The 23,866-nt window shown below is 43.2% G+C and overlaps 4 protein-coding genes across 8 annotated transcripts; 2 read left to right on the top strand and 2 right to left on the bottom strand.

The window, feature by feature from the left end:
• Positions 1–41: 41 nt before the first annotated feature.
• Positions 42–5,950, bottom strand: LOC108031575 (serine-arginine protein 55). 5 transcript variants are annotated; one of them, XM_017105133.3, is made up of 9 exons: positions 5,805–5,950; positions 5,377–5,534; positions 4,776–4,846; positions 4,599–4,706; positions 3,886–3,982; positions 1,487–1,560; positions 1,116–1,427; positions 686–850; positions 42–512 (listed from the first exon to the last, which is right to left on the bottom strand). In XM_017105133.3, exons 2-9 carry the CDS (start codon positions 5,500–5,502, stop codon positions 398–400), a joined length of 1,068 nt encoding a protein of 355 aa, XP_016960622.1. In that variant the 5' UTR covers positions 5,503–5,534; positions 5,805–5,950; the 3' UTR covers positions 42–397. The 5 variants fall into 5 exon arrangements, with proteins under 5 accessions (XP_016960622.1, XP_016960623.1, XP_050744408.1 ...); XM_017105134.3 differs by having other exon boundaries at positions 3,886–3,967; XM_050888451.1 differs by lacking the exons at positions 3,886–3,982; positions 4,599–4,706; positions 4,776–4,846; positions 5,377–5,534; positions 5,805–5,950 and adding exons at positions 2,057–2,914; positions 2,994–3,446.
• An 820-nt stretch (positions 5,951–6,770) lies between these two features.
• Positions 6,771–10,305, top strand: LOC108031940 (heterogeneous nuclear ribonucleoprotein 87F). The gene is made up of 4 exons (XM_017105721.3): positions 6,771–6,953; positions 7,969–9,007; positions 9,079–9,175; positions 9,337–10,305. The coding sequence occupies exons 1-3, from the start codon at positions 6,906–6,908 to the stop codon at positions 9,168–9,170; spliced, it is 1,179 nt and encodes a 392-aa protein (XP_016961210.1). The 5' UTR covers positions 6,771–6,905; the 3' UTR covers positions 9,171–9,175; positions 9,337–10,305.
• A 1,290-nt stretch (positions 10,306–11,595) lies between these two features.
• Positions 11,596–15,249, top strand: LOC108031661 (RNA-binding protein Musashi homolog 2). The gene is made up of 5 exons (XM_044092130.2): positions 11,596–11,862; positions 11,920–12,227; positions 13,554–13,828; positions 13,928–14,617; positions 15,131–15,249. The coding sequence occupies exons 1-5, from the start codon at positions 11,821–11,823 to the stop codon at positions 15,136–15,138; spliced, it is 1,323 nt and encodes a 440-aa protein (XP_043948065.1). The 5' UTR covers positions 11,596–11,820; the 3' UTR covers positions 15,139–15,249.
• Positions 15,250–15,776: 527 nt separating this feature from the next.
• On the bottom strand, positions 15,777–23,109 carry LOC108031660 (ras GTPase-activating protein-binding protein 1). The gene is made up of 5 exons (XM_017105296.3): positions 22,867–23,109; positions 22,543–22,698; positions 19,261–20,887; positions 18,628–18,878; positions 15,777–18,473 (listed from the first exon to the last, which is right to left on the bottom strand). The coding sequence occupies exons 3-5, from the start codon at positions 20,717–20,719 to the stop codon at positions 18,075–18,077; spliced, it is 2,109 nt and encodes a 702-aa protein (XP_016960785.3). The 5' UTR covers positions 20,720–20,887; positions 22,543–22,698; positions 22,867–23,109; the 3' UTR covers positions 15,777–18,074.
• Between the last annotated feature and the right edge of the window lie 757 nt (positions 23,110–23,866).

Below are 23,866 nucleotides of genomic sequence, written 5' to 3'. Positions count from 1 at the left end.
TTAAATGTTTTGCATTTATCATATCGCATCCAGTCAAAGACTTGTTTAATTTAAATGTATCCGTATTTATTGAAATTACTCATCGTATAGACAATTTTAGGTGTTCTGGTGTGGTGTACATGTCTCATGATCCATGGGCAAAGAGTACTCCCTGGAGGCCATTCAATCCACCAGGTCCCTGTCATTTTTCAGCTTACGGCACCTGCAAGTGGTAATCTCCAGGGAACCAAAAATGACGAGGCCCGATTGTTGTGGATTTGTATATGATTTCATTTTCAATTGTTTTGGTTTTAGTGGCGCAGGGTAAATAGGGGTGTCTGAGTGTTGATGTTCGTAGAATAGTTAAAGTAGAAGTCTAAAATCAAGTGCTTTAAAATTAATGGGACAGCTAACTAATCTAATCGTCCATGCTCTCGTTGTTGCGGTCCGGCGAGGCGTTTCCGTTCTTGGGCGAGGCCGAGCGGGAGCGCGAGCGGGAACGCGACTTGTTGTCAGCCGATGCGGATCGGTCGCTGCAAGGAGAAAGCATTATAATGACGGATTATAGAACGAGCTTTTGAACGACCACAGTTGGAGGCCTACAAACAACAGGTGCATCCAAACAAAACCAAAGAAAGCACGAAAGAAAGAACCGTGAACATCTATCTATGTAGAGCCGAGGTCAGCGGGTCTAGCCAAAACTTACCGTGAGCGGGAGTCGCGGCGGTTGGACTTGGAACGTGAGCGGGAGCGGGACTCGCGCTTCGAGACCGAACGGGAGCGGGAACGGGAGTCGCGCTCGCGCTTGGGGGAGCGGGAGCGGGTGCGGGAGTGGGACTTCGACTTGGACTTGGACACGTCACGCGATTTGCTGCAGCACAAGAGGAGAAACAAATTAAATGGGTAAGCATAAGAAACCATTGAAAATACATCAAGCAAGGGATCGTAATCAACAAGTTCATTCCAGAACAGAAATGTAAATATTTTAATATTTAGATTTAATAGTAATAACTCTATAGATTATAATCAGGCAGCCTTTCTATTTATATTCCATATGCTAGCCTCTATTATATCAGTCTCTAAGATCAATGCATTTAAGTACGATCCCTTTAGGAAGTATCGAGTGCAGAACTTACTTGGAACGCGAGCGGGAGCGAGAACGAGACTTGACCGGCGACTTGGACTTGGAGCGTCCGCCACGGGACTTGGAGCGGCTGCGCGACTTGGAGCGCGAGTGCGACGAGCGGCGGGAGCGGGAACGCCTGCGGGAGCGAGAGCGCGAGCGAGAGCTGGACGAACGGGAGCGTCCACGTCCGCCACCGCCGCCACCACCGCTGCGTCCTCCACGGCGGTCCTCGACCAGATGGATGCGCCGGCCATTCAGCTCGGTATCATCCAGCTTATCGATGGCCGTCTTCATGTCCGACAACGAGGCAAACTCGACCACGCTGCGGGAAAAGAATATTTTTTAATAAAATATATAAATAGTTTGGCGTATTTTAATTACCCCTCATTACGGCGCTGCTTGTGGGCATCGGCATAGGTGACCTCGCCAGCCTGGCGCATGTAATCCTTCAGATCCTGCAGGGGACGCACAAAGTGGGGAGAGAAGTATAAGAATTAGTTAATCTAGCTTTGACAGAGATCTCGCACAATTCGCAGCCGTTGACAGTGGCGCAACTCAAAGGACAGCCCGTGCAGCAGCTGGAGCGTTTCGAATGATTCCGGTGACAGTGGGGCTGGCTCCTAACCAAGTCCGATCCTAGAGTCCCTCTCTTTCTCCCTCTCACTGAGTGCCCTGTGTTCGTCTATCCTGTGCTTCTGTCGCGCCTGCCTACGGGTGGAAACCTCACGCCGGACGCAGAGTTCGTGCGATCGATCGGGATGGGAGGAGCCGCAGGTGCCCAGAGGAGCGTGCCGGACGAAACATTCAAACGCTCCACGCTGCACGCGGCACAGAACTTAAGCGTAAACAATATAGTTAACAGTGGTTGGCAATTGATAGATAGTTTATATAGTTGAATTGGTTTTTGGAAATAAATTAAAGTTAACAAAATATTTGTAATTGAATTCTTACTTAATGCGCTTTCAGAGAGAGGAGGACACACACATCGTTTCTACACCGAGAGTTTAGATTGTCTGCCTAGTAACTGTGGGCCAATGACACCAAGTACACCTCATGACCTCATCGAAAGTCCGATCGAACATCGTTAACTCGACCAGGCAGCCAGTAGTGAACCAGTGGCCAGACGGGCGGATGAGCGGATGGATGGCCGGCCAGACCTCGTTAGGTTTTGTATTGGTTTTTGGTACTTTGTTTGTTTCTTAGTTTTCATGTACAACAGAATCATATTATAAATGGCAAAAAGGTATTCAAGTGTTGCGGTAGCGGTAGCGGTATGCGGTATTCGTTTCGTTTCAGAGGGAGCCACACCACCGGATACAGTCAGGAGGTCAGATCAGAGCAGAGCAGACATCGCTGGCCAGAACCACCGCACCAGAGAGCCAGAGAGTGGAGCATTTTGGAGCAGTTTGCCGGGCAGCGGGCGGACAACAGCACCAGCGGCTTCGGCGCCTCACGCACAAACGAACTGTAAAAATAAGAAATACGTTTCGGGACGCTGCTCTCGCTGCTCCAACGGGTTGGTTGTCTAGTCGGTAGTCTCAGCCGGAGACGGAAGCCGGGTGCCGGAAGCCGTAAGCCAGAAGAACCGGGATTTGGGGGAAGGACTAAGTTCGGAGGCACTAGCCAAAGTTGGTAAACGAACGCGCAGCGCGACCAGCACATCGTATCGTCATCGTCTTCGATCGATCATCGTCACATGCTCATCTCTCATCTCATCGTCGCCACGACCATCATCATCATCATCACATCATCTCAGAATTAGCGAACGCAAGCTCCTCATCTCTAACCACCCTCTCACACTCACAATGGCTATAAGGAATTTGACAATTCTTTATATAATATTGTTGGTAGTTAAAATTGTGAATAGTTTTAGCAGAGAGTTAAATACCTAACACGCAAGAGGCCAGCCTACGTCTCGAATCATCTTACGTGGGCTGGCCTTTTGACCCGGGCAGCTCATCATCGTCCATCGTCATCGTCATCGTCTGCTTTCTGATTTTGGTTTCGTGTCTTTTGGGTTCGATTCTAATCGACTTGTTCTTATATATGTGTATATTCTTTTTGTTTCTGTTTGGAATGGACGGATGGATGAGGCGGCGGCGATGGCGCATCGTGGAGGTCGTAGGTCGCCGATCGTAGATCGCAGATCGAAACCAATCTGGGGCTGCTCTGGGGACTGTCTTTCTGGCTTCCACCACTTCAATTGGTTTTTTGGGGGAAACACTCTGAACCGGTCAACAGTTTGGTCTTTCTCACGGCGACTCAATTAGATTCGATTCGATTCTCTATCGGGGTTTGGTCCCGGTTCGGTTATGGTTTTGGCCCAGGCCGAGGAGGGAATCTCTCAGTCAAAGCACATCAAACTCTTTTTTATATATCGGTTTCGGTTGGTGTGTGCGAGAGAAAGTAATGGTGGGTAGATTACACCGATCAGTACCAGGGTTTTAGCAGAATTTCTTATGTTTTCGTTTCACTTAAGCCTAGGTCAACTGTACAGCTTAGGGCTAATTTACAGATTAAAGATGGCTGGAGCCAGAGTGGAGGAGTTAAACAAAAACGGGAGAAAGACACCGGGTAGTGAGTAGAAATCAAAAAGGGGTTCTCAAAAGTGTGGGGAGGTTTTCTTGGTTGGGATTGGGTAAGTTAGTTAGTGGGCGATAATAATAGAGTTCCATTTCAATCGGTTAGCCTTATTAATGCTATCACTACACTCCTCGAATCTAAGCTACAGTGATCACGGGGCCCAAGGCCCCAGAAATCGATTCATGCCGATGACTTACCTGCCAGCTAACGCGGCTGGACAAATTCTCCACAATCAGGCGGTACTCAGTGCGCAACGGTGGCCCATAGCGAGAGGATGATCTGGAATTTTTGTTTCTGGTGAATAATTGAATGGATTCGCTAATTAGTATTGACACTGCGCTGCTGCTTCCGCTGCTCCATCACAAAACTCAACGGTGATGCTGAATGTTCGAACATATGCATATTTACACTCGGGTTATGCGCAAACAGAACGAAATGAAACACTTTACATACTATGCGGATAGGAAACGTGCAAACGTAGGAAAATAATATATGCATAGGAAAACGGAGCGTTTTGGAAATAATAAGATAAACAGCAAGTCAGTGTCGTTTGGGTCCCTTTCACACAGAGGACTTTGTTTTTGAATGATGATAATGGCAACTCTAAGGTTCTTGTTAAGAATAAACCTTTTGTAAATAAAGTAAACTAATCTGCTTTACCAAGAGTTGTATGAAAAACATTAAAAACAAAATCGTCTCGTCTCGTCTAGAGATATGATATGAAAACTAATTCTAGACTAATATTGCAACATTTTGCTGTGGCATACAGTTTAGCTATTCGCTTCTGTGTGAATGGGACTTTCAAATGAAAATAACTTGGCAATGCTAATTCTGGGGCAAACTTCAACGCAAACGAAGTTAGAGGACGGAATCGTCGCTACTTTGGTCCGGTTTCAAGGCCTGTACTTACTTGTCGTTGTAGCGACCACCACCGCCGCCCCGCCGACCACCATATCGATCGTCGTAGCGGTCGCGGTTGCTGCCGCGAGCGGTACCCCTGGCGGGTTCAACAACCACACTGAAAAATAGAACAGACAAGCGTGAGTCACTCGGTTTCGCGGGCTTTTTTCAGTTTGTGGTAACTTACCGCTCGCCCAGCAGCTCTTTGCCATTCAGTTCATAAACAGCATCGTCGGCATCGCGGTAGTCTTCGAATTCCTGAAAATTCAATTAGTGTTTAGTGTTGATTTGGTAATGGTATTGATTGGTATAGTTTCCCTATCGTTGTATAACCTTTCAGAGGGTATGCTAATTTTTTGAAAATAATAAATAATTTTATAATGGTTGTCATGTCATACGGTTATTTTGGAAAATAATTTAGCAATTTCCCTAAATTTTATAATAATATATATTTTCCTATGTAGTATACGAATTATCTTCCTAACTTTCTTTAACATATGATTATGAAAATGTTTTCAGATGGTAATACTACTCTAATATAGATGAAATATTATTTTAATTTTTCCTAAATTGGAAAACAATATTTTGTATATTATTATGAATGTACTTTTATAATACAGTTTCAAAAGGGAAGTCCGAAGGGTTTTAGACGGAATTTTTAGTTTGGATCAAAGTAGCAAGGTCTATGATAAGGCATTTTCATATCTTCTTCTTTCCCATTCCGTGGTGCTAGAGACTTTAACAAGCGAGAGGATGTTTTGATGATTTAAAAACTATTTTGTACTCACCACGAAGCCGTAGCCATTCTTGATGAGGATGTCGCGAGTGCGGCCGTAGCCTTTGAAGAAGCGCTCCAAATCGCGCTCGCGCACTCCGTACGGCAGACCGCCCACGTACACTCGAGATCCCACCATGATAGGGCTTCTTTACGTATCTCAAGCAGGTGCTGAAAGTTGATAAAAATGGTATTTTGAAGGAATTATATTTAACTTTTCAGCTTCTATTTTGCTCGACTGTCCTTTCCGAGTGAAAAAAAAAGAAAACACATGCATGCGAGTGTGCGTGTATTTCGCCAAGATGGCGGCCAGCACAGACAGACGTCACACACACTCGCACGCAATGTACCGGGTGTACAGAAAATTGGCGAAAATAATCAATATGCCTTGCGACCAAAGTCCGCCTTGCGCTTAACTTAATCGCATTCACTAGCACGTACCGTTTAGTAAGGAATATTTGTGGTAAATTTGGAATTTACTCGCTCGCCACACACTCTCTTCCTCTAGCTTCTTTTCCACACGAAAAAAACGCAAGCGACTCGACACAAACGGAAGTGAAAGTGACAGCAGCAAACGATGTGTGACAGTCTTTGCAAGGGCGGAATGGAACGATAGTTGGCCGCATATCGATGTTTTGGGCGGGCAATGCGTTTGGGCACGTTGCGGGTATTCATTTGCTATTGTAAAACAAAAATGTTTCATTTAATGCTTGTTTTTGTGATTTTATTTTATAATAATAAAACTAATTTTAAATTAAAAAAAGAAAAGTATTTAAACATGTTTGCAAATGATAGAGGGATTATAGAAATATTTTGCACGTAGAGACTGATGGATCAACTATCGACTTCCCCATTGTAGCAAAGCAGATATGAGGGAGTAAGAGAAAAAGAGTTGTTTTTCTTTAGAAAAATGATCATATTTGACAATAAAACTGTAGAAAAAATAACATTTTTTTGGGAAGAATTAATATATTTTAGAATAAAATTGTACAAACATGCTGCTAAATGTAATTGTCAGCTGTTCCATACAAAGTCAACATTAAGAAAATTTTCCAATTCAACAACCTCGGGGCTGTTGAAAATTTTGTTGAATTGTTGAAAACCCGGGTTATCTGAGTGGTTGCTACCTGAAAGTAGTTCTAATAGTTTAGTTTTTAGCTTACTTTTCCTAATTTGAAACATAATCTTAAACATCCTATAATTGAAAATTCAACAGAGGAATTTTAGGTTCAGTCCCATAAATGCTGAATTTTTCAGTAATTTTCAGCAATTCAACAGTTTAGGGAATACCCTGACCAATGTCCAAGAGATAATGAATTCTGAAGACCCCCAACGGGAACTATCGTTTCATTTCCACGTTCCGACGCATCTTCCATCTTATCTCATCGCCTGGCCTTTCGATGCGCTCAACACCTGGCCACACTGCTGGCTATTCCTTTGTGCGTGCTGTACACTTTTCGGGCGTCTGCTGGAAAAAGTGAAAAACTACAAACTGTGCTCGACTTTCAAGTTGCTTGGGTTTTACACACAAACAGTACAATAATGGCGGATCTCAACGACTCCAACGGAAACTACGACGATGGTGACGAGGTGAGTTGTCGAGCTGCGCTTTCTGGTTCGCCAACGCGTGGGAAAGTGCAAATTGTCGACGCCGACAAATTCGCAGGTAACTCGGCACGCGGCTTTTTTCGCTGGCTGTGGAATTGTACAGGTCTTCGCTCTTTGTCCGAATTCAACCGGTTATTGACTCGGCGCCGGTTTAATGCCCCCTTTTTGGGAAAATATACGCATAATTGTGAGGAAAAACGCGTTGCCGGCCGCCGAAAAAAAGAGAGCGAACACACATGCACATACACGTACACGGGAGAGCTGTCATGGCGGTGCAAATAGTAAAAAGAAAATGGCGGGCGGCGTTTTTCTCGGCCAAGTACCGTAATTACTACCATAAACAATTGCGATTGAATGTCGCTGTCTATCTATAACTCACGATGATCTTCAAGTGACTCAATGGACGTGGTTGTACCTTATTTCCCCAGAAAGCTTAATGTTATTAGGTAAATTTTTATAACTACATATATCATCAAAAAAAATTTTAATTCGGTTTTAAAAAATTTTTTTGTATGCTACTTAACTAAATAAAATCCTAATTTCACTCTAGTTCTCCTTTTATAAGGGATATTTTATCAAACCAAATATTACAAATTCCCTATAATGGCATTGAAAATTGTTGAAGTATCTATTGCACTCCTTTGCGTAAGCTTATCCGCTTTGTATTTAAATGTATATGAAAACTCTTTTGGAAAAGTATAATTTCATACCAGCTAATCTTAAAAAATGAAGAAAAATATAACCGCTTATTAAAAGTCATAAAATACATATGTAAAATATTCTAAAAGGCAGTGGTCATACACGTGGTTTCAAGTCCCATGTTTTTGGTATTATTTATACAAAATACATGTTTTGAAAGGTAATTTATACCAAACAGTACCAAGTCTCCTGGAATTGAATTTTTTGAACGGCCAGCCAGTACTTAAGCATTCCGGCTTATGCTAAATAGTTGCAACCTCATTCACTGACACCAAAAACACTTGCATTTCACCCACAGATCACCGAGCCAGAGCAGCTGCGCAAACTGTTTATCGGGGGTTTGGACTACCGCACCACGGACGATGGCCTTAAGGCCCACTTCGAGAAATGGGGCAACATCGTGGACGTGGTGGTGATGAAGGACCCCAAGACGAAGCGCTCGCGCGGATTTGGGTTCATCACGTACTCTCAGTCATACATGATCGACAATGCCCAGAATGCGCGCCCCCACAAGATCGACGGACGCACCGTGGAGCCCAAGAGGGCTGTGCCGCGCCAGGAGATCGATGCCCCGAATGCCGGGGCCACGGTGAAGAAGCTCTTTGTGGGCGGACTCCGGGACGATCACGATGAGGAGTGCCTGCGCGAGTACTTCAAGGACTTTGGTCAGATTGTCGGCGTGAACATCGTGTCCGACAAGGATACGGGCAAGAAGCGCGGCTTCGCCTTCATCGAGTTCGACGACTACGATCCCGTAGACAAGATCATCCTCCAGAAGAACCACACCATCAAGAACAAGAGCCTGGACGTGAAGAAGGCGATTGCCAAGCAGGATATGGACCGCCAGGGCGGTGGTGGCGGCGGAGGAGGTGGTGCACCGGGCGGCGGACGTGGTGGTCCTAGGGTTGGCGGACGAGGTGGTCAGGGCGATCGCGGCCAGGGCGGCGGCGGTGGCTGGGGAGGCCAGAACAGGCAGAACGGCGGTGGCAACTGGGGCGGAGCCGGCGGCGGTGGTTTCGGCAACAGCGGCGGCAACTTCGGAGGCGGCGGTCAGGGCGGCGCGGGCGGCTGGAACCAGCAGGGCGGTGGCGGAGCGGGCGGTCCATGGAACAACCAGGGTGGCAACAGCGGCTGGAACAATGGTGGCGCTGGAGGCGGCTACGGTGGCGGCAACAGCAACGGAAGCTGGGGCGGCAACGGCGGCGGCGGTGGCTTCGGCAACGACTACCAGCAGAGCTACGGCGGTGGTCCGCAACGCAACAACAACTTTGGCAACAACCGCCCGGCTCCGTACAGCCAAGGAGGCAGTGGAGGTGGCGGAGGAGGTTTCAACAAGGGTAAGTGTGATTATACATATTACATATTATTATCACATATTACCTTCCCTTTTAACCTCTATCTTCCACAGGTAACCAGGGTGGAGGGCAAGGCTTTGGTGGCAACAACTACAACACAGGAGGCGGCCAAGGAAACATGGGCGGCGGCAATAGACGTTACTAGACAAGGTAAATATATATAGATTGAAGGGCCGGTCCCCCTAACCCACCGTATGTTTGAAAACGCTCGGATCTTTGGTCGTTGTTGGCAGCTAGTTGGAAGCCAAACAATCAAACTTAATCGGAACGAATCGAAGCTAATACAAAATTTTCTCCTTTTTCGCAACTAGGTAAACACACATAGAGAGAGAGTGTTTGTTCAAGCTAGACGACAAACAGGCAGTCTAGGCAGGCAGATGCAGAGGCACAATCACAAGCAGAATCACAAGCTAAGGCACAGGCAGGCAATCAGTAGCAGGTGTGTGTCAGACCAGGCAGACAAGATCAGGCCCAAGAAATCCAGATCCAGAACCAGAACCATGCCGAGTGCAAGTGCAAGCAATAAGTTTGGCCAAAACCCAAAACTACTTGCCAGAAAGCAACAAGCAAACAGTAACAAACAGCCAAAAGCGAAACGAATCAACGCCTCTTGTCCCCAGTTTGAATGCTGCTATCTCTCTTTTGTAACCATTAATTCGCTGATCAATTCATGTTTAGGATGTTAAGAACCCTGAACGCTTAGTTTTAACTATATTAACAAAACAAACTAAAAGAAACGAAACGAAAAGAAAGAAAGAAAACAACAAACAAAACATAAATTAAACAATAATTTTATTTTATAAAATTGACTACCAACAGAAACCGATTGTGCGACGAGTTCTCTTTGAGAACCAGTTGCGTTGTAAGGGTGTTTGTAAGGTAGAGTACTTAAACTTTATTATTCATGCCGGGATGGATAGCCCACAGCTACAGTAGATGTATTTGCAATTGAATTTATTTTATAGCGATCCAGCGAAATGTAAGAAATCACATAGAACCATATTTTGTAATCACTTTTTTGTACAACTAAGAACTTTTACACATACTATATGATTTATTCCTGAAAAGCGATCGCCACGCTGTGTTGTCCTAGCAAGCGAAATCCATATATACGAAACATACCACACTGTTAGCCCCTAAGAAGTAGATGCTACGCTAAGCCAGAAAAAACCACTAAAAACAAACAACTTACAAATGTTCTGTAATTAGTTCGTTTCGAGAGGAACGAAAGCGACGAGATCAAGCAAAATAAAATCCTACCCAATGTTACCCACCCGAAACGGTCACAGGAGCAGAGTCCTTGCGAAAGGGAGCAGGAGCAGCAGCACAATCCGGGGTTCCGACCCATCGCAGGTCGGCAGGGTAGCGAGCAGGGCTAGTTACCGTCATTAGAGACCCCCAATTAACCCCCGGCCGAACCGCGTACTAATGCACTGCCTATTTCTTTGCAAGACTGGCCGGGCTACGGACGGATGCTCCCGAGCCGGATACGAAAGCTGCGCTGCGCTTCGCTCCGGTTCGTTTCCCAGCAAATATAAGTTCTAAGTTGTAGCCGGCAGAGCGGAGCCCCTTTGGACTCACTTTGGACTTTGGTCGGTGGCTGTTCCGGCTGACTTGGTTGGCACCAGGAACTTGGTACTCGGAGGTAAGTGAAGGTAACTAGTCGGTATTTTACTAACTGTTCCTGTATTTCTGAATTTCCCAATAAAGAACTAATTACTTTATCAAAAACCAACCTGTTTTCCTTGGGATTGAACGATTTTGAAAGCTACCCCGTGTTAAAATTAATTTTTTAGAACTCTTGTTCTAGGAAGGGATAAAGGTACAAGCCAAAAAGAGTTTTCGATCGAAAAACTAATTTTCACCTATTAAAAAAAAGGGTTATACCATCCAATTAAGATCATTAAAAGACGAGACAGAGTTTTGGGACGATTAAATTATAAATTTTAAGGCAGTGGTCCACTTTGACTCAGCATAACGGATTGCTCTGCCGCCACACAAACAGTGTAGAATAGCGGTCGGGTCAGACTGAACGATAAATTGAACTGAATATATTACTCAGCAAATGAGAAAATATTGTATGGGGACAGTTTTCTCCGCAAACCATCTGTCAAATATCCACAACCATGCTAGAAAAACTCGAAAACTTTTACACCGACTTAGGTTAGGACACACAAAGCTTCTTCCCGTTCTGTAACAACTCAAAAACTGACCTAAACTACATAGTTTAGTTGCTAGCGCTCTAATTTTTAGTTAGCTCACAGTTTACGCTGTAAGTGGGCTTTATATAAATAAATAAAATTGTATTACGAGATTCTAACTTTAAAGATATAGTGAGAGTATCAGTTCGAATCTATTGACTTTTGAAAAATATTTTATTTGTTAATATATATTAGAAGATACCCCTTTAAGTTTATTTTTTATAACATAATTTGTTGAAACCCCCTTCTTGAAGTTTTAATGTTTCTTTGGGCGACTAAGTTGTTAGGATCTGCTGAAAAAAAGAGAATTGGACCTCAAAATTAAAGCCATTACACCTTAGAGGTTATGGGGCCTGAAAAGTCGAACAGGCGGGAAAGGTGATTATCAATTATAATCGATTTGCAGTGTTGAATTACATAACATAGGCGCACTGTCCTTTCTTATCGTCCCTATGCAACAGAAGCTTCTGGACCCTTTCGATAGTCCATATCTAAGTAATTGACATTTAAATTTTTTCGCCCGTCATTCCAACTTTGGTCGGGTTAATTTTATTACCGCAGCTTGGACTAATTTAATTTGATATTCCTGTAAAAATGGATACAGATAAGTGTGCGACGACATCCTGCCTGCGAGAGGTAAGATCATCAATGGTTTCAGCCGATCCTTGTCTGGAAAATCACTTTTCTTGGCAGTGCAAAGTGGCCCGGAACAGCGGCTCCTCCAATCCGGTGGCCACCGCGGCGAATAATTCCTTACCGAGCCCAAACATGGGAAACGTGGTCGACGAGCACTTGCGCAAGATCTTCATTGGAGGCCTATCCACCCAGACGACTGTGGATACCTTGCTTGAATTCTTTAGGCAGTTCGGAGCCGTGGCCGACGCGGTGGTCATGCGCGACCCGGTGAGCAACCACTCAAGGGGCTTCGGGTTCGTCACCTATGTGGATCCCACATCCGTCGAAAAAGTCCAGAAGGCCCGACCACATACCATTGACAATAAGTAAGTACCGTCGCTTACTGCTAGGCGACTTAGTTTTAAAAACATTTTTTTATAACAGATTCTATTTCGAAAATGGAGGTATACAAAATTAAGTTAAATATTTTTAGATAACTATATTTATATATTTAAATTTTTAAACCCATTTATTTATTCAAAAACTTTAAAATATAACCAACAAGAAAGAAAGTTAACTTCGGCAAGCCGAAGTTTGTATACCCTTGCAGTTGTAAAAAATATTCTATAAGTTTATTAAATTGAATTCGAAATTCTTAAAAATATATAAATTTATATTCCCAATATTATAGATAATATGTCAAGAAGCACCAAAGCTATAATTTGATTCATATTATTTTCCACCAATTATCCGATCGTTTTATGACAGCTATATGATATAGTCGTCCGATTTCAATAAAATTTTCTTCGAAATTCAGAACTAATTAAATGTTATTTTCAAGCTTATAAAGTTTTATGTTAAAAAACACCAAAGATTTTTAATTTTTATTTCATATTTTCCGACTAATTTTCCGATCGTTCCTATGGCAGCTATATGATACAGTCGTCCGATTTTGTTAAATTTAATTCGAAATTCAAAACCAAATAAAGAATTTTATTTCGGAGCGTAGGAGTTTACCACTAATTTTCCGATTGTTCCTATGGGAGCTATATGATATAGTCTTCCGATTTTGATAAAATTGAATTCGAAATTCAGAACTAATTTAAAAATGTTATATCCAAGCTTAGAAAGGTATATGTTAAAAAACACGAAAGATATAATTTTTTTAATAGTTTCTATGGGAGCTATAAGATATAGTTGTCGGATCCGGCTGGTTCCGACTTATATACTACCTGCAATAAACAGAAGACTTTTGGGAAAGTTTCAGCCCGATAGCTTCAAAACTGAGAGACTAGTTTGCTTAGAAACGGATGGACAGACGGACGGACAGACGGACATGGCTAGATCGACTCGTCTTGTGACGCTAATCAAGAATATATAACTTTATGGGGTCGGAAACGTCTGCTTCACCGCGTTGCAAACTTCTGACTGAAATCATTATAACCTCTGCAAGGGTATAAAAATAATGTATTATTTAGGAATAAGCTGATCATACAATAAATAAGCTCATAGATCCTACAAATATTTTCATTAAGAAGCATTTAAATATTTTAGAAAAAGGTTTTTAGATGTAATATAATTTGCATTAGTTTTGAATTTTAAGATAATATAATAACTATATATTAGAGTATGATGATTAAAGGCAATTCGTTTAAAAAGATTTTAAAATAAAAAATGGAAATAAATAATCATTTTTTTTATTTAAAAATCAGAGCTGTGGAGACCAAGCCAGCTTTGCCTCGTCACGAGTTCAACAAGCCAGGAGGAGGTTCAGGTTCTGGAAGTGGCGGACCCGGGGGCGCCAAAACAACAAAGATCTTCCTTGGCGGGTTGAAGGAATGTCACGATGAGAAGAGCATTCGCGAATACTTTTCGCAGTTTGGCGCTATCGTTGGCGTAAAATTGCTGATTGACAAGGACACCGGCCGTAAGCGGGGTTTTGGATTCCTGGAGTTCGGAGAACCCTCAAGTGCAGAGCGGGCATTGGGTAAGCTATCTATACGTTGAAAGTATTACGGATTTAACATTTTGTTAAAAAAGACAAGGAATTCTTCTTAACCGACTTCATATTTGCCTTGGTTTTCAGCCCAGGGCAAGCACTCGATCAACCTGAACACGGTGGAGGTTAAGAAGTCCACCCAGAAGCCCGATTCCGGCAAGCGCCTGCGGTTCCCTGTTTCCGGATCCGTTCGTGCCGGCTACATTCCGCCCCAGCCGGCCACCATGGATAGCTATGGCCGCAACGGGAACTACAATCCGTACCTGGTGCAGTCCGTCCTGCCACCATCGGCATTCATCAATGGTTGGGCTGCCTATGTGACACCTGTGGTGCCACCAACTCCTCCCGGGCACTACGCAGCCCACCAGAAACAACATCCGGGTCAACCCTTCCCTGGTTACGGCCCGAACGTATGGTCGTCTTACCCGAAGCCCGGAAAATATGCTGCTCAGGAGTGGACACCCAGCAAGCTTGGCGAATGGCCACCGAAGGCTGGCCACAAGCATGCCCAGACCTCGACCACTGACCGTCCCAAGAACGATTCTAAGAGCGTCCAGGTGACGCCCTCGGCCGCCAATGTGGATTTAGGTGCCAGGGGCGATGCGGATGGCGGCTCTGCAGTTAAGCTGGGACCGGGATTGAAGGCTGGAGCATCGGTTGGCATTGGGGCAATCAAGAAGTGGCCCACCGAGGACTTCAAGATCTTCAAGCCCGCTCAGGCTCCAGCCCACGGCCTCAATCCAAAAGTGGGAAACGGGGGTTCACCACCAACCTACGGTACGATATCCTAGGAAAATGAAAATTAAGTATAAAAGTATCTTTACTGCACTGCTAAAAAAGATTAGCTTTTCACTTCACACTTTTACTCTCAAAAATGGAACTATCTTACTCAATTTTTTTTTTAATTAAAAAAGTTTCTTTTACATTAACTCTATTTCGAAAAAGCATCATAAGAATACATATTTTTTTAAGTTATATAAAAACTTTTAAAATTAAGTCAAATTCTTCAAGTTTGCCGACTTGATCATTTCACAAAATGGTTAGACATATGTAAATACTTTTAGTCAAAGGTAGTTTTTTCAAAACTTAGAAATGTTTTACTTTGAAAATGCCCGTTATTTAAAAAAAGTCGCGAATATAATTGTTTTATCTGTTTTCTACAAAACATTTTTTTAATTTAAAAGAAATGTAGTATTTCTTGCTCAATTTTCAACATATTTTTGCCGATATTGTTATTTCCTTTTATTTTTATCAAACACCGCAACTAGTGAAATCATTTTATTTTTACAGGCGTATAATTTAACGGAAACTCGATAGAAACATTCCCCGATTCCATGGCTAATGGTATTTTCCGAATTTTACGATGTATTCCAAACCCGGAAGAGGAAGATTAATAAAGAAAACAATACACCGCATTTTTAAGACTTAAAATCGTAAACTCTTGTTCTTTATTTATACTATTTCTGCTGGTTTTTTTGTTTTCAATTTCATTTAAAGTATTGCATGAGTGAATTGATTTTGCGTAAATGTTTTATATCTGAAACGCTATAAAACGCACCACTGAATTATGTCTGGGACTCGGGGATCGGGGATTGGGAAGTGAAAATTTCTTCGACTGGCTGTGATTGATTAAAGTTACGCAAATTACTCTCAATTGCTTAGCTTTGTGCGCATCAATTTCATTTAAATGCTGAATGCTCAGTTTAACACAAGGGCAATGGAAATCGGATTCAGTCGCAGGAATCGCCTTGATAGATAAAAATAAACGTGTTCTCGTCTCTGTGGTGTTTTTTGATCCAGACATCTAATCTAAGACTTATTGGTGTTTTGAGGAGCTATCGCATTTACCAGAAACGAAAAATATTCGATCCGATTAAATACACAAAACGCTTATATTTTTATTAAGTACAGAAGGGGAAATGAAACAAATCATAAGTTTTCTGGTAAACACGCTGAATCTTTGTGGTTGTTTTTATTATTATAATTATTTGTAGTTGTACACATATAAATTAAATTATAATTAAGTGTTTCCTTTCTTTTTCTTTACTCTTTACAAACTGCAGTGTTGTGATTTCATCGGTTTACTTAGAAATGAGCATGAACTCGTAATTGTTTGCTTTTCATTACTCTTACATAGATTTAGTTAGTACCTCTGATTTGTATTGTATTGTTGATGCTGCTTTTGTTTTTTGTTGTGGGTGTTTGCGAAGCACTTCCAGCACTGATCGTTGAGCTAAGATTTGAACACTAACATTTTCGTTTTACAAAAAATGTACTAAAATTGCTTTAGACCCTGTTCTCAGTGCTAAAAATGTCTGCTATGTTCATGTGTCTGTACTAGAAATAGATGTAGAAAGTAATTGATTTAGCAATTGATTCTCTAGAGCAGGCGTCGACCAACAAAAACAAATGATATGTTTCCAACGAATCAAAAGTTTTAAGTTTTAACAAAACAAGAATAACTTAGGCAAATACATTTGGACGCCTGCGACAAAATTCAAAAGATTCTCACACGATTTTAAATGTTTTAGTTCCCCTCTTCGCTTTTCTGCCTTCGTTTTTCTTTGCTGCAGCAGTTATATAAATATATATATATGTATATTTAGATTTCTGGTAAGTCTAAAAGTTAACATTAAATTATATGAGTTTTTGTTTTATTTATATATATATTTGTATATATTTTTTGTTACATGTTTTGCTTGATTTACCTTGAGAAAAATGTTAGTAGCTTGTGTTGTCTCGTCCTCCGACTATTATAATAAGTTTTTGTGTGTGTTTTATATGGTTCTCATCTTATTTTTTTGGGCTTTTCTTGATTTTATTTAAAAAATATGTACTAAATTTTAGTTCACAACTGCGTTGGAAACACCAAATCGTTTAAGTTGCTTGACTTAGTTTGGTTTACGACCTTGAACTCATTACACAGAACGAAAAAAGAAGCGAAAACACAGTCCGTCCGTCCCTCAACATCGTCGATTGCATCGACCACGCCCCCGCTGCGGCGCCGGCACCGCTTTTGCCATCACACGCTCTCATTTCAACAATCACTCGATCGACCGATCCGATTCGATTCCCTATATAGACTAGCTAGTTAAATGTGTCAGTGTCTGCAAATTAGATTTAAGTAGCAAAAGGTTTACAGGCTCTAAGATGCGGCGGACTTCTTGGGGCGCTAAACGACGGCGTTGATGCGTTTCTTTTCTGGTGCTGAATTGATTCTCGTTTCGTTTTCAATGTTTTATAAGAGGTTTGAGTTCTTGTTCTTGTGTGTTTTCTAGCTTGATCTCATTTCTGCTTGTTTTCTAACCGCGCCTTACATTTTTCTCGTGTTTACATTCCTTTTTTTTTAGTTTTTATATTAATTTTTTTCAAGTCTTTCTTTTGCTCTTTTTTATTGCATTTTACAAAGGTTTTTCATTTTTTTGTTTGTTTTTTTTCTGTTTATATCTTTTAGCTAAGTTTTTTAAGTTTCCCTTTTAATTTCTTCTTTTATTTAGCTTAAGTAATGTGGGGTTATTCAGTGAAAAAACAAACGAAAATGTGTTGCATTGCTCCTTTCCTATTCTTTTCAAAAACCAACTTCTATCATCTTGCGAACTTGGGTAAGATTTTTCTTGAAAGTGATTTGCCAAACGATAGCTGAAATTAAAGTTTACATTTATGCTAAGATGGGTGGTTTGTGTGGTGTGTCTTCTGTCTGTTTGTGTGCTTCGATGAACGTTCATGGATGTGCTTGATTGAGACTTAAACTTAATACACGTGTTTCGTGGTGAAGGTGATTCTGAGAGCAGGTGGTGAGTGGTGGTGGAGAGTAGCAGTTAAGGAGCTGAAGCTTTCTTTTTTGGATTCACAACAGAGATTTGCACAGAATTTCGGTATATTTTGGCACGAACTGGCTGGAAAAAGCGAGCCTAACGCAATTAAACTAAGGCGAGACTCAAGATCTTGATGTTACTCTTTTTTTGTTTGCTTGTTATAGCTCGACGCCCCGAGTTGCGCTCAGGAACATTTAAAGGACAGTTGACAGTTTTTGTTGCTCCAACTATTTTTATGTTAGTGTGATTTGCGTGGGTTGGTGTGCATGAGATGTTCTTGAATGTAATTGATTGATTGCATTGTGGAAGAAGTCGATGTTTTTAACGTTGGGTTGTTGCTGCTGCTGTTATTGTTGTGGCTACCGCTGCTGCTGCTCTTGCCGATGCCTTTACATTTGCTGATGTGCTGAGGAATTCCTTTAGCGACGTCCGTAGTTGCCACCACCGCTCTGTCCATTGCCGGCTCCGCGCAGCGGTCCGTTGGACTGGTTGTTGCCGCCGCCGGTGCGGTTGTCCTGGCGCTGTCCAAATCCACCGCCGCCGCCCAAGCGGGGAGCTCCGTTGCCGCCACCGCCGCCGCCTCCCTGACGGAGATTGTTACCCCCGGCATTGTTACGCATCATGCCGCCACCGCTGCCGTTGTTGTTTCCCATCGGGCGCGACTGGGGTCCGTTGTTGCCGCCCAAACGGCCCATGTTGTTGTTGAGGTTGTTGCCGCCGATCGGCTGGCGTGGCACCATGTCGCTGCGCACGCGCGGCTTCTTCTCCTCCACATTCAACTTCTGGCCATCGGGTGAGTTCTCCGGGAAGTATAGGGGCTATGGAAATGGAAAAAATTCGTTTAAGTAAACCTACATTTTTTAAAATGCTTTCATTTCAATGCTATGGCAAGGACTTTTTACATAACATGAATGAAAACCTAGTTTAATCTCATTAATTTCTACGCATATATGGGTTTTCTGACGAACTTACGCAGTTGGCTAGGCACTTTTGCACCGCCTCGGGATCGTCGTAGGTAATGAAGCCGTAGTTCAGCGGACTACGCATGCCCGGCATCACTTTGTTGCCAGCCTTGGACAGGATGCGCAGCTCCAGGACATTTCCGAAGCGCGAGAAGATATCGCGCAGATCATCCTCGCTGGCGTGGTGCGGGATGTTGCCCAGGAACAGCTGCTGATTGTCACCGAACTGCTGCGTGTTGCTCGGACGACGCTGCTCAAAGTCTGTAAAAATTAAAGATAAATATATTGAAAACCAGAATACTTAAACTTTACATATATACAGTAAGATATCTCAAAAGGGTTTTGTACACCTATTTATAAATAACTATCTACAATTATGACTAGTTTGATAGCGACAAATATGATTCATGATAGGTCGGCTTTAATATATTAAGAGTATTATATTTATATGCTGCTAGTCACAGAACTAGTCATAACATTACTTTTCCTGTGTTATAATTTCTGGTTTGCTGATATTTTTTCGGTTTAAATGTCTATCGAAACTGGTTTAAAATTCAAGACTATGCTACACAACTTCTAGAACTATCAATGCTGACAAAGGGGGAATGACCCCGTTAAAATTAGGGGAGGATTGACAACTCACCACCCTTGTTGTTCCGGATCGAGTTGTTGCGCTGCGGCAGCGGACCACCGTTGTCCAGACGCGAGTTTCCGTTGCTGTTATTGTAGGAAGAGGCGGTGGTGGAGTAGCTAACCTGACCGCCATTGCCGCCGGCCGCGGATGCCGAGGACGAGTTGTAAGTGTTGCTGCTGATCGACTGCTGCTGTTGTTGCTGCTGCTGCTGAAGTTGCTGCTGCTGCTGCAGGGCGGCATTCACAAAGCCGCTGGGCGAGGAGGATGTGGACTTGAACAGATTAGCATAGGTCTTTGGCTCGTTCTGCTGCTGCTTGGCGGCCTCGTACTTCTCCTGCTGCTGCTGCTCGTGGATGGTCTTGAAGTCCTCGACGGGCGTGGAGGGCTTCTGCGGCTGGCGCGGTGGCACCTCGACTTCCTCGGGCTCCGACAGCGATTGTTGCTGCTGCTGCAAAGGTTGCTGCTGGATGGGCTGCTGCTGCTGCTGCTGTTGCTGCTGCTGCGGGGGCAGCTGTTGAGGTTGCTGCTGCTGCTGCTGCTGCTGGATGAGCTGTGGTGCCACCAGTGGCGATTGCTGGAAGCCCGCACTTGGCACTGGAACAATGGGCAACACCGGAGTGCCGCTCGGCTGCTGCTGCTGCTGCACCAAAGGAGACACGCTGGGCGGCACCAGCACTTGCTGTTGCTGCTGCAGCTCCTCGTGGGACACCACTCCATTTTGGATGGGCTGTGGCGGCGGCACGGTAAACTGGGCGGGCAGTGGTACGGCCGCCGCTTGCGGAGCTGGCGGCAAAACGGCCACTGGACGACCGGCAGCCGCTCCCGCTGGCAATGGGAAGAAGATCGGCTGCGGGGCAGCACCGCTGGCCGCCACAGGAGCCACCTGCTGGGGCACCACAACTTGAGCCTGCGGCTGAGGAGGAGCCTGCTGCTGCTGCGGCTGCTGGGCAACCACATCGCCGGCCACCTGAACAGCCTGGTCCACAGTGCCGCCAACGCTGCCAACCACCTGAACGTCGTGCTCCTCATCGTTCTCCGACCGCGACTCGCCATCCTGCTCGTCCTCAATGTACAGATCCTGGTAGCGGAAGATGTCGTTGTGCACGTAGTACTTCTTCGGCGATTGAGCGGCCAGGACGAACGTCTGGGTGAACCGACGCATGGGCTGACCATCGTTGGACAGCTCCCCGGTGACCTGGACCACCACACCGTTGCCCAGCGTGGCCTGCGCATCCACCTGGCTGATCTTCGCATGGCAATCGTTGAAGTTCAGCTGCTGGATCCGGTTGTGGATCTCCCGCTGTCCCACCACCAGCTTGGACTCCCCATGGATGTACGACGAGTTGTTGTTGTAGAAGCGGTGCAAGTGGTTGGGCGCCTTGTTCAGCAGCGTGTAGTACTGGCGGACAAACTCGCGTCCCACCGACTGCGGCGAAGGCTGCTGCGATTGGGTCGCATCCATGACCATAGCTGTCGATTGATTCTTCCTTCTCTGAACTAAGGGCTCCGCGACACTGGTTCTTAGTCTCCTCTTCCAATTCCTGTTCCGCTTTCTATCTGGTTTTTGGACTTATCGACACAGTGGCTGTTCGGTGTCGATTTTGTTTCTTACCTCAAGAGTGTGGAATTCGAACGTCTGCGAAACAGTGCAAAAAATATAGGGCACTTTTAGTTACAAAGTAGTAATATACAGGAAATCAGTCTGGTTTTGGGATTATAAAAACTAGCAAAAGTCCTAAAAGAAGGGACGAGGTGTAGATTTCTCAACTTGAGACTTTGAAATCAAAGAATGAGGTTGCTTTGTTATCTACAATGCCAAAAAGCTGTTTTTAAATGGGACACGGAAGTGGGCGTTATCTTTAAGTTTACTTCCTCAACTTCCGGCAATGTTTGTGTAAATAATCATCAAATATTGTTCTTGAGTGTGTTTTGGCAAAGAGATTAGAGCAATTAATTCCATTAATAATTCACTGATTGAAATTAAATAGTTTCATCACGTGCAGTTCTTTTTGTGAGTATTTCGTTTTGATAACGAAGAGGTCTACTGGTTAAACGAAATTTGTATACCCTCCGTTATTTTTAGGTAAAACAATTATTACGAAAATATATACATATTTATGTTTAAAAAAAATTCTAAGGTATATAAAGATCTGAATCGTTGATGACAGTTATTCTTATTTACATCTCAAAAACTACAAATATCCAAGTTATCTTAGGACTACCACTACTTTGGCCTATATATTTACTACTTTTTTCAAAATTATTTAAGTGAATTTCAAAGATTCTTTAAAAGACATTGCATCCAGACGCTAGTTATTCTTATTAATGTTTCACAGCTTCGATACACGACTTATCTTAGGACTACCGCTATTTTCTTGTTTACTACTGTTTTTCGAGAAGGATCTAGAGTTTCACTGGCTGGGATGAGGGGTCCACCCAAGGAGGAGCTCATTTTACTGCAGTGCACATAAAAAAAGACGCAGCGCGATGCGGTTTGACCCACTTTTTGGCCCACACACAATTGCACATGCGGAAAAGGGGGAAAACGTATAGTGCAGCTGTCACCCGAAGTTCCACTTCGCCTTGTTGTTGCAGGATATTTAACCCTGCACGTGCTTCAAATTTTTATACCTGCGATCCCGACTCAAAGGACTTTGCACATGTGTGTGTAAGTAAATGACCTCATATATGGGCAAAAAAAAAGAAGCCGCCAAGCGGGGAGCATGAATTAAATTGAGGTTAGGTTCGGGCTTCAAGGTTGTGCCGCCGCTTTCATTGAACTCCTGCTTGGCCAAGGGGTTAATTTGGTGCTAAATCAAGCTCAGCAAACGTAAATCGTGAAAAAGTTTTAAACATGCTAGATAGTTTATGCTCTTTACCCCCTTTTGGCCATAAATATTTGCCGATAAAACAAATAATGCACAAAGAGTCGCGGCACACATACAGGCACACCTATACGGTTATGAACGCGCCACTCTCTCTCTCTCTTTTTGCTCTCTCTTTCCGCTGGCGAACCGCGTGTGTAGGAAGAACAAAGAAAGCGATAGTTAAAGAGCAGCATTTAAACAAAAATTTACAAAAACAATTTACTTTTTCGTACATTTTTAGGTTATGCTCAGGCGATAATAAAAAAAGCCGCTAAAATGGAAAAAAATTTGAGGGTCCCGCAAAAAACACGCCCATTGGACTTTTTCGTTTTTAGTTGGCTGTTTTTTTAGTATGCGCCACCCCAATGAAAATGGAAAATGCCAGTTTTTCTAGACCGCGCACACGAGGCCGCCGCCGGCTCACCTTTTTCTGCGATTTTTCTCCTCCTTCTTCCTTAGTTGTAATGCACAATGTGTATTGCTTTTGGGTTGAACTTTGCCGAAAAATCGACACTTTTTTTTAGCACTTTTCTTTGTTTTCTTCTTGCGGGGGCGGGGTGGTGGATTTTTCAATGGAGCGCTGAAATTATGCGGTTTTTCGGCTTAAAAATCAGTGGGCAAAACTTGTAAAATACAATTCAAAATTGCAACTGCACACAGAACACACACAGGCACACTCTCGCACGTACACACGCACACTACGGCAGTTTGTTGCAATTTTCTTGTCTTTTTTTTTAGAATAACTAACTTGGCAATTCTTGACGTGCTTTTTTTGTTATTTTCCGATGTTTGGCGATCACAGTTGTTGTTGAATTAAGTTACGATGCATAGGTTGTGGCTTTTGAGTAGAAAATAATCGCAAACGCAATGAAATTGGACAAGTGTGTTGAATCGAGAAGAGAACCGACGTTCGTTCCTCTTTTCCTCTTTTTGCCTCTGCAGCGTTTTATTCTCGGTTGCTTTTCGCCGTGTTGGTGTGCGTTGGTGTGTGCAGTGAATGATGGCGGCTCTGCGGCGGTGTGTACACACTGTTGCGAGGCGTGGAGAAGTTGGTATTTTCTGTCAAATATTTTATTTGAATATTTAGGTATCTCTGGGCTTTGCTGGGCTTAAATATTTGCATTTAATGGGTTGTATGAACAACATATTTTTTGTGTTATTTCCATTCAAAATTTGTAATCTTAAACAAAATAAATAAAAATATTAATAGATACATTTTTTATATCGCAAGAAAAGGTGCTCGACAAATCCTAAGTTCTCCTTCAAAATATTTGACCTTATATTCAATTAGCTTCTTTAAACCTTATAAAGTAAATCATATTTTTATAATTTAAATTTGGTATAATGGTTTGGTTAGATTAAAATTTTAAACATTTACAAATTTTTATGTTTTATTGTCTATAAACATGATTTTTAAAAGTTCCAAAATGTATTATTTAGGCTAATACTTTAAACTGTTACTTGACCTGCTAATTTTTATTTTTATTTTGTGGTATTTTATATTGTTTCCCTCTTCTAGTGTGTGCACACCGCTCGAAACAGGGTTGCCGGAGCGCAGGCTGACAGGTCACGCGCCCCATAAATCCCCTGTTATGCCCATTTCGGGGTGGGGGGTATCGAAAATGCCCATGTAAAACCTTGTAAATGTAAAGATAACAAAGCGTAGGTATAGCAGCCCGACTGATAGAGTGCCAGCCCAAATAATACCGAATCGCCCCGACTGGCAGCGCGACGAGGTGGCAACGCCG

This window comes from Drosophila biarmipes, chromosome 3R, assembly GCF_025231255.1.
Source record: "Drosophila biarmipes strain raj3 chromosome 3R, RU_DBia_V1.1, whole genome shotgun sequence".
In the NCBI taxonomy this organism is placed as follows: Eukaryota; Metazoa; Arthropoda; class Insecta; order Diptera; family Drosophilidae; genus Drosophila; species Drosophila biarmipes.
Note: the sequence above shows the minus strand (reverse complement) of the source record. Positions and strands in the feature narration are given on the sequence as shown.

What these genes read in the sequence shown, in the direction of transcription:
- LOC108031660 (XM_017105296.3), bottom strand. Translation starts at nt 20,719, where the DNA reads ATGGTCATGGATGCGACCCAATCGCAGCAGCCTTCGCCGCAGTCGGTG. An exon ending in GATCCGGAACAACAAGGGTG is followed by an intron (nt 18,879 to 19,260) that starts GTGAGTTGTCAA and finishes TAATTTTTACAG; the next exon opens with ACTTTGAGCAGCGTCGTCCG. An exon ending in AAAAGTGCCTAGCCAACTGC is followed by an intron (nt 18,474 to 18,627) that starts GTAAGTTCGTCA and finishes CCATTTCCATAG; the next exon opens with CCCCTATACTTCCCGGAGAA.
- LOC108031661 (XM_044092130.2), top strand. Translation starts at nt 11,821, where the DNA reads ATGGATACAGATAAGTGTGCGACGACATCCTGCCTGCGAGAG. An exon ending in CCACATACCATTGACAATAA is followed by an intron (nt 12,228 to 13,553) that starts GTAAGTACCGTC and finishes TTTAAAAATCAG; the next exon opens with AGCTGTGGAGACCAAGCCAG. An exon ending in AAGTGCAGAGCGGGCATTGG is followed by an intron (nt 13,829 to 13,927) that starts GTAAGCTATCTA and finishes CTTGGTTTTCAG; the next exon opens with CCCAGGGCAAGCACTCGATC.
- LOC108031940 (XM_017105721.3), top strand. Translation starts at nt 6,906, where the DNA reads ATGGCGGATCTCAACGACTCCAACGGAAACTACGACGATGGTGACGAG. An exon ending in ACTACGACGATGGTGACGAG is followed by an intron (nt 6,954 to 7,968) that starts GTGAGTTGTCGA and finishes TTTCACCCACAG; the next exon opens with ATCACCGAGCCAGAGCAGCT. An exon ending in CGGAGGAGGTTTCAACAAGG is followed by an intron (nt 9,008 to 9,078) that starts GTAAGTGTGATT and finishes TATCTTCCACAG; the next exon opens with GTAACCAGGGTGGAGGGCAA.
- LOC108031575 (XM_017105133.3), bottom strand. Translation starts at nt 5,502, where the DNA reads ATGGTGGGATCTCGAGTGTACGTGGGCGGTCTGCCGTACGGAGTGCGC. An exon ending in GGTGGTCGCTACAACGACAA is followed by an intron (nt 3,983 to 4,598) that starts GTAAGTACAGGC and finishes ATTATTCACCAG; the next exon opens with AAACAAAAATTCCAGATCAT. An exon ending in CCAGCCGCGTTAGCTGGCAG is followed by an intron (nt 1,561 to 3,885) that starts GTAAGTCATCGG and finishes CGTCCCCTGCAG; the next exon opens with GATCTGAAGGATTACATGCG.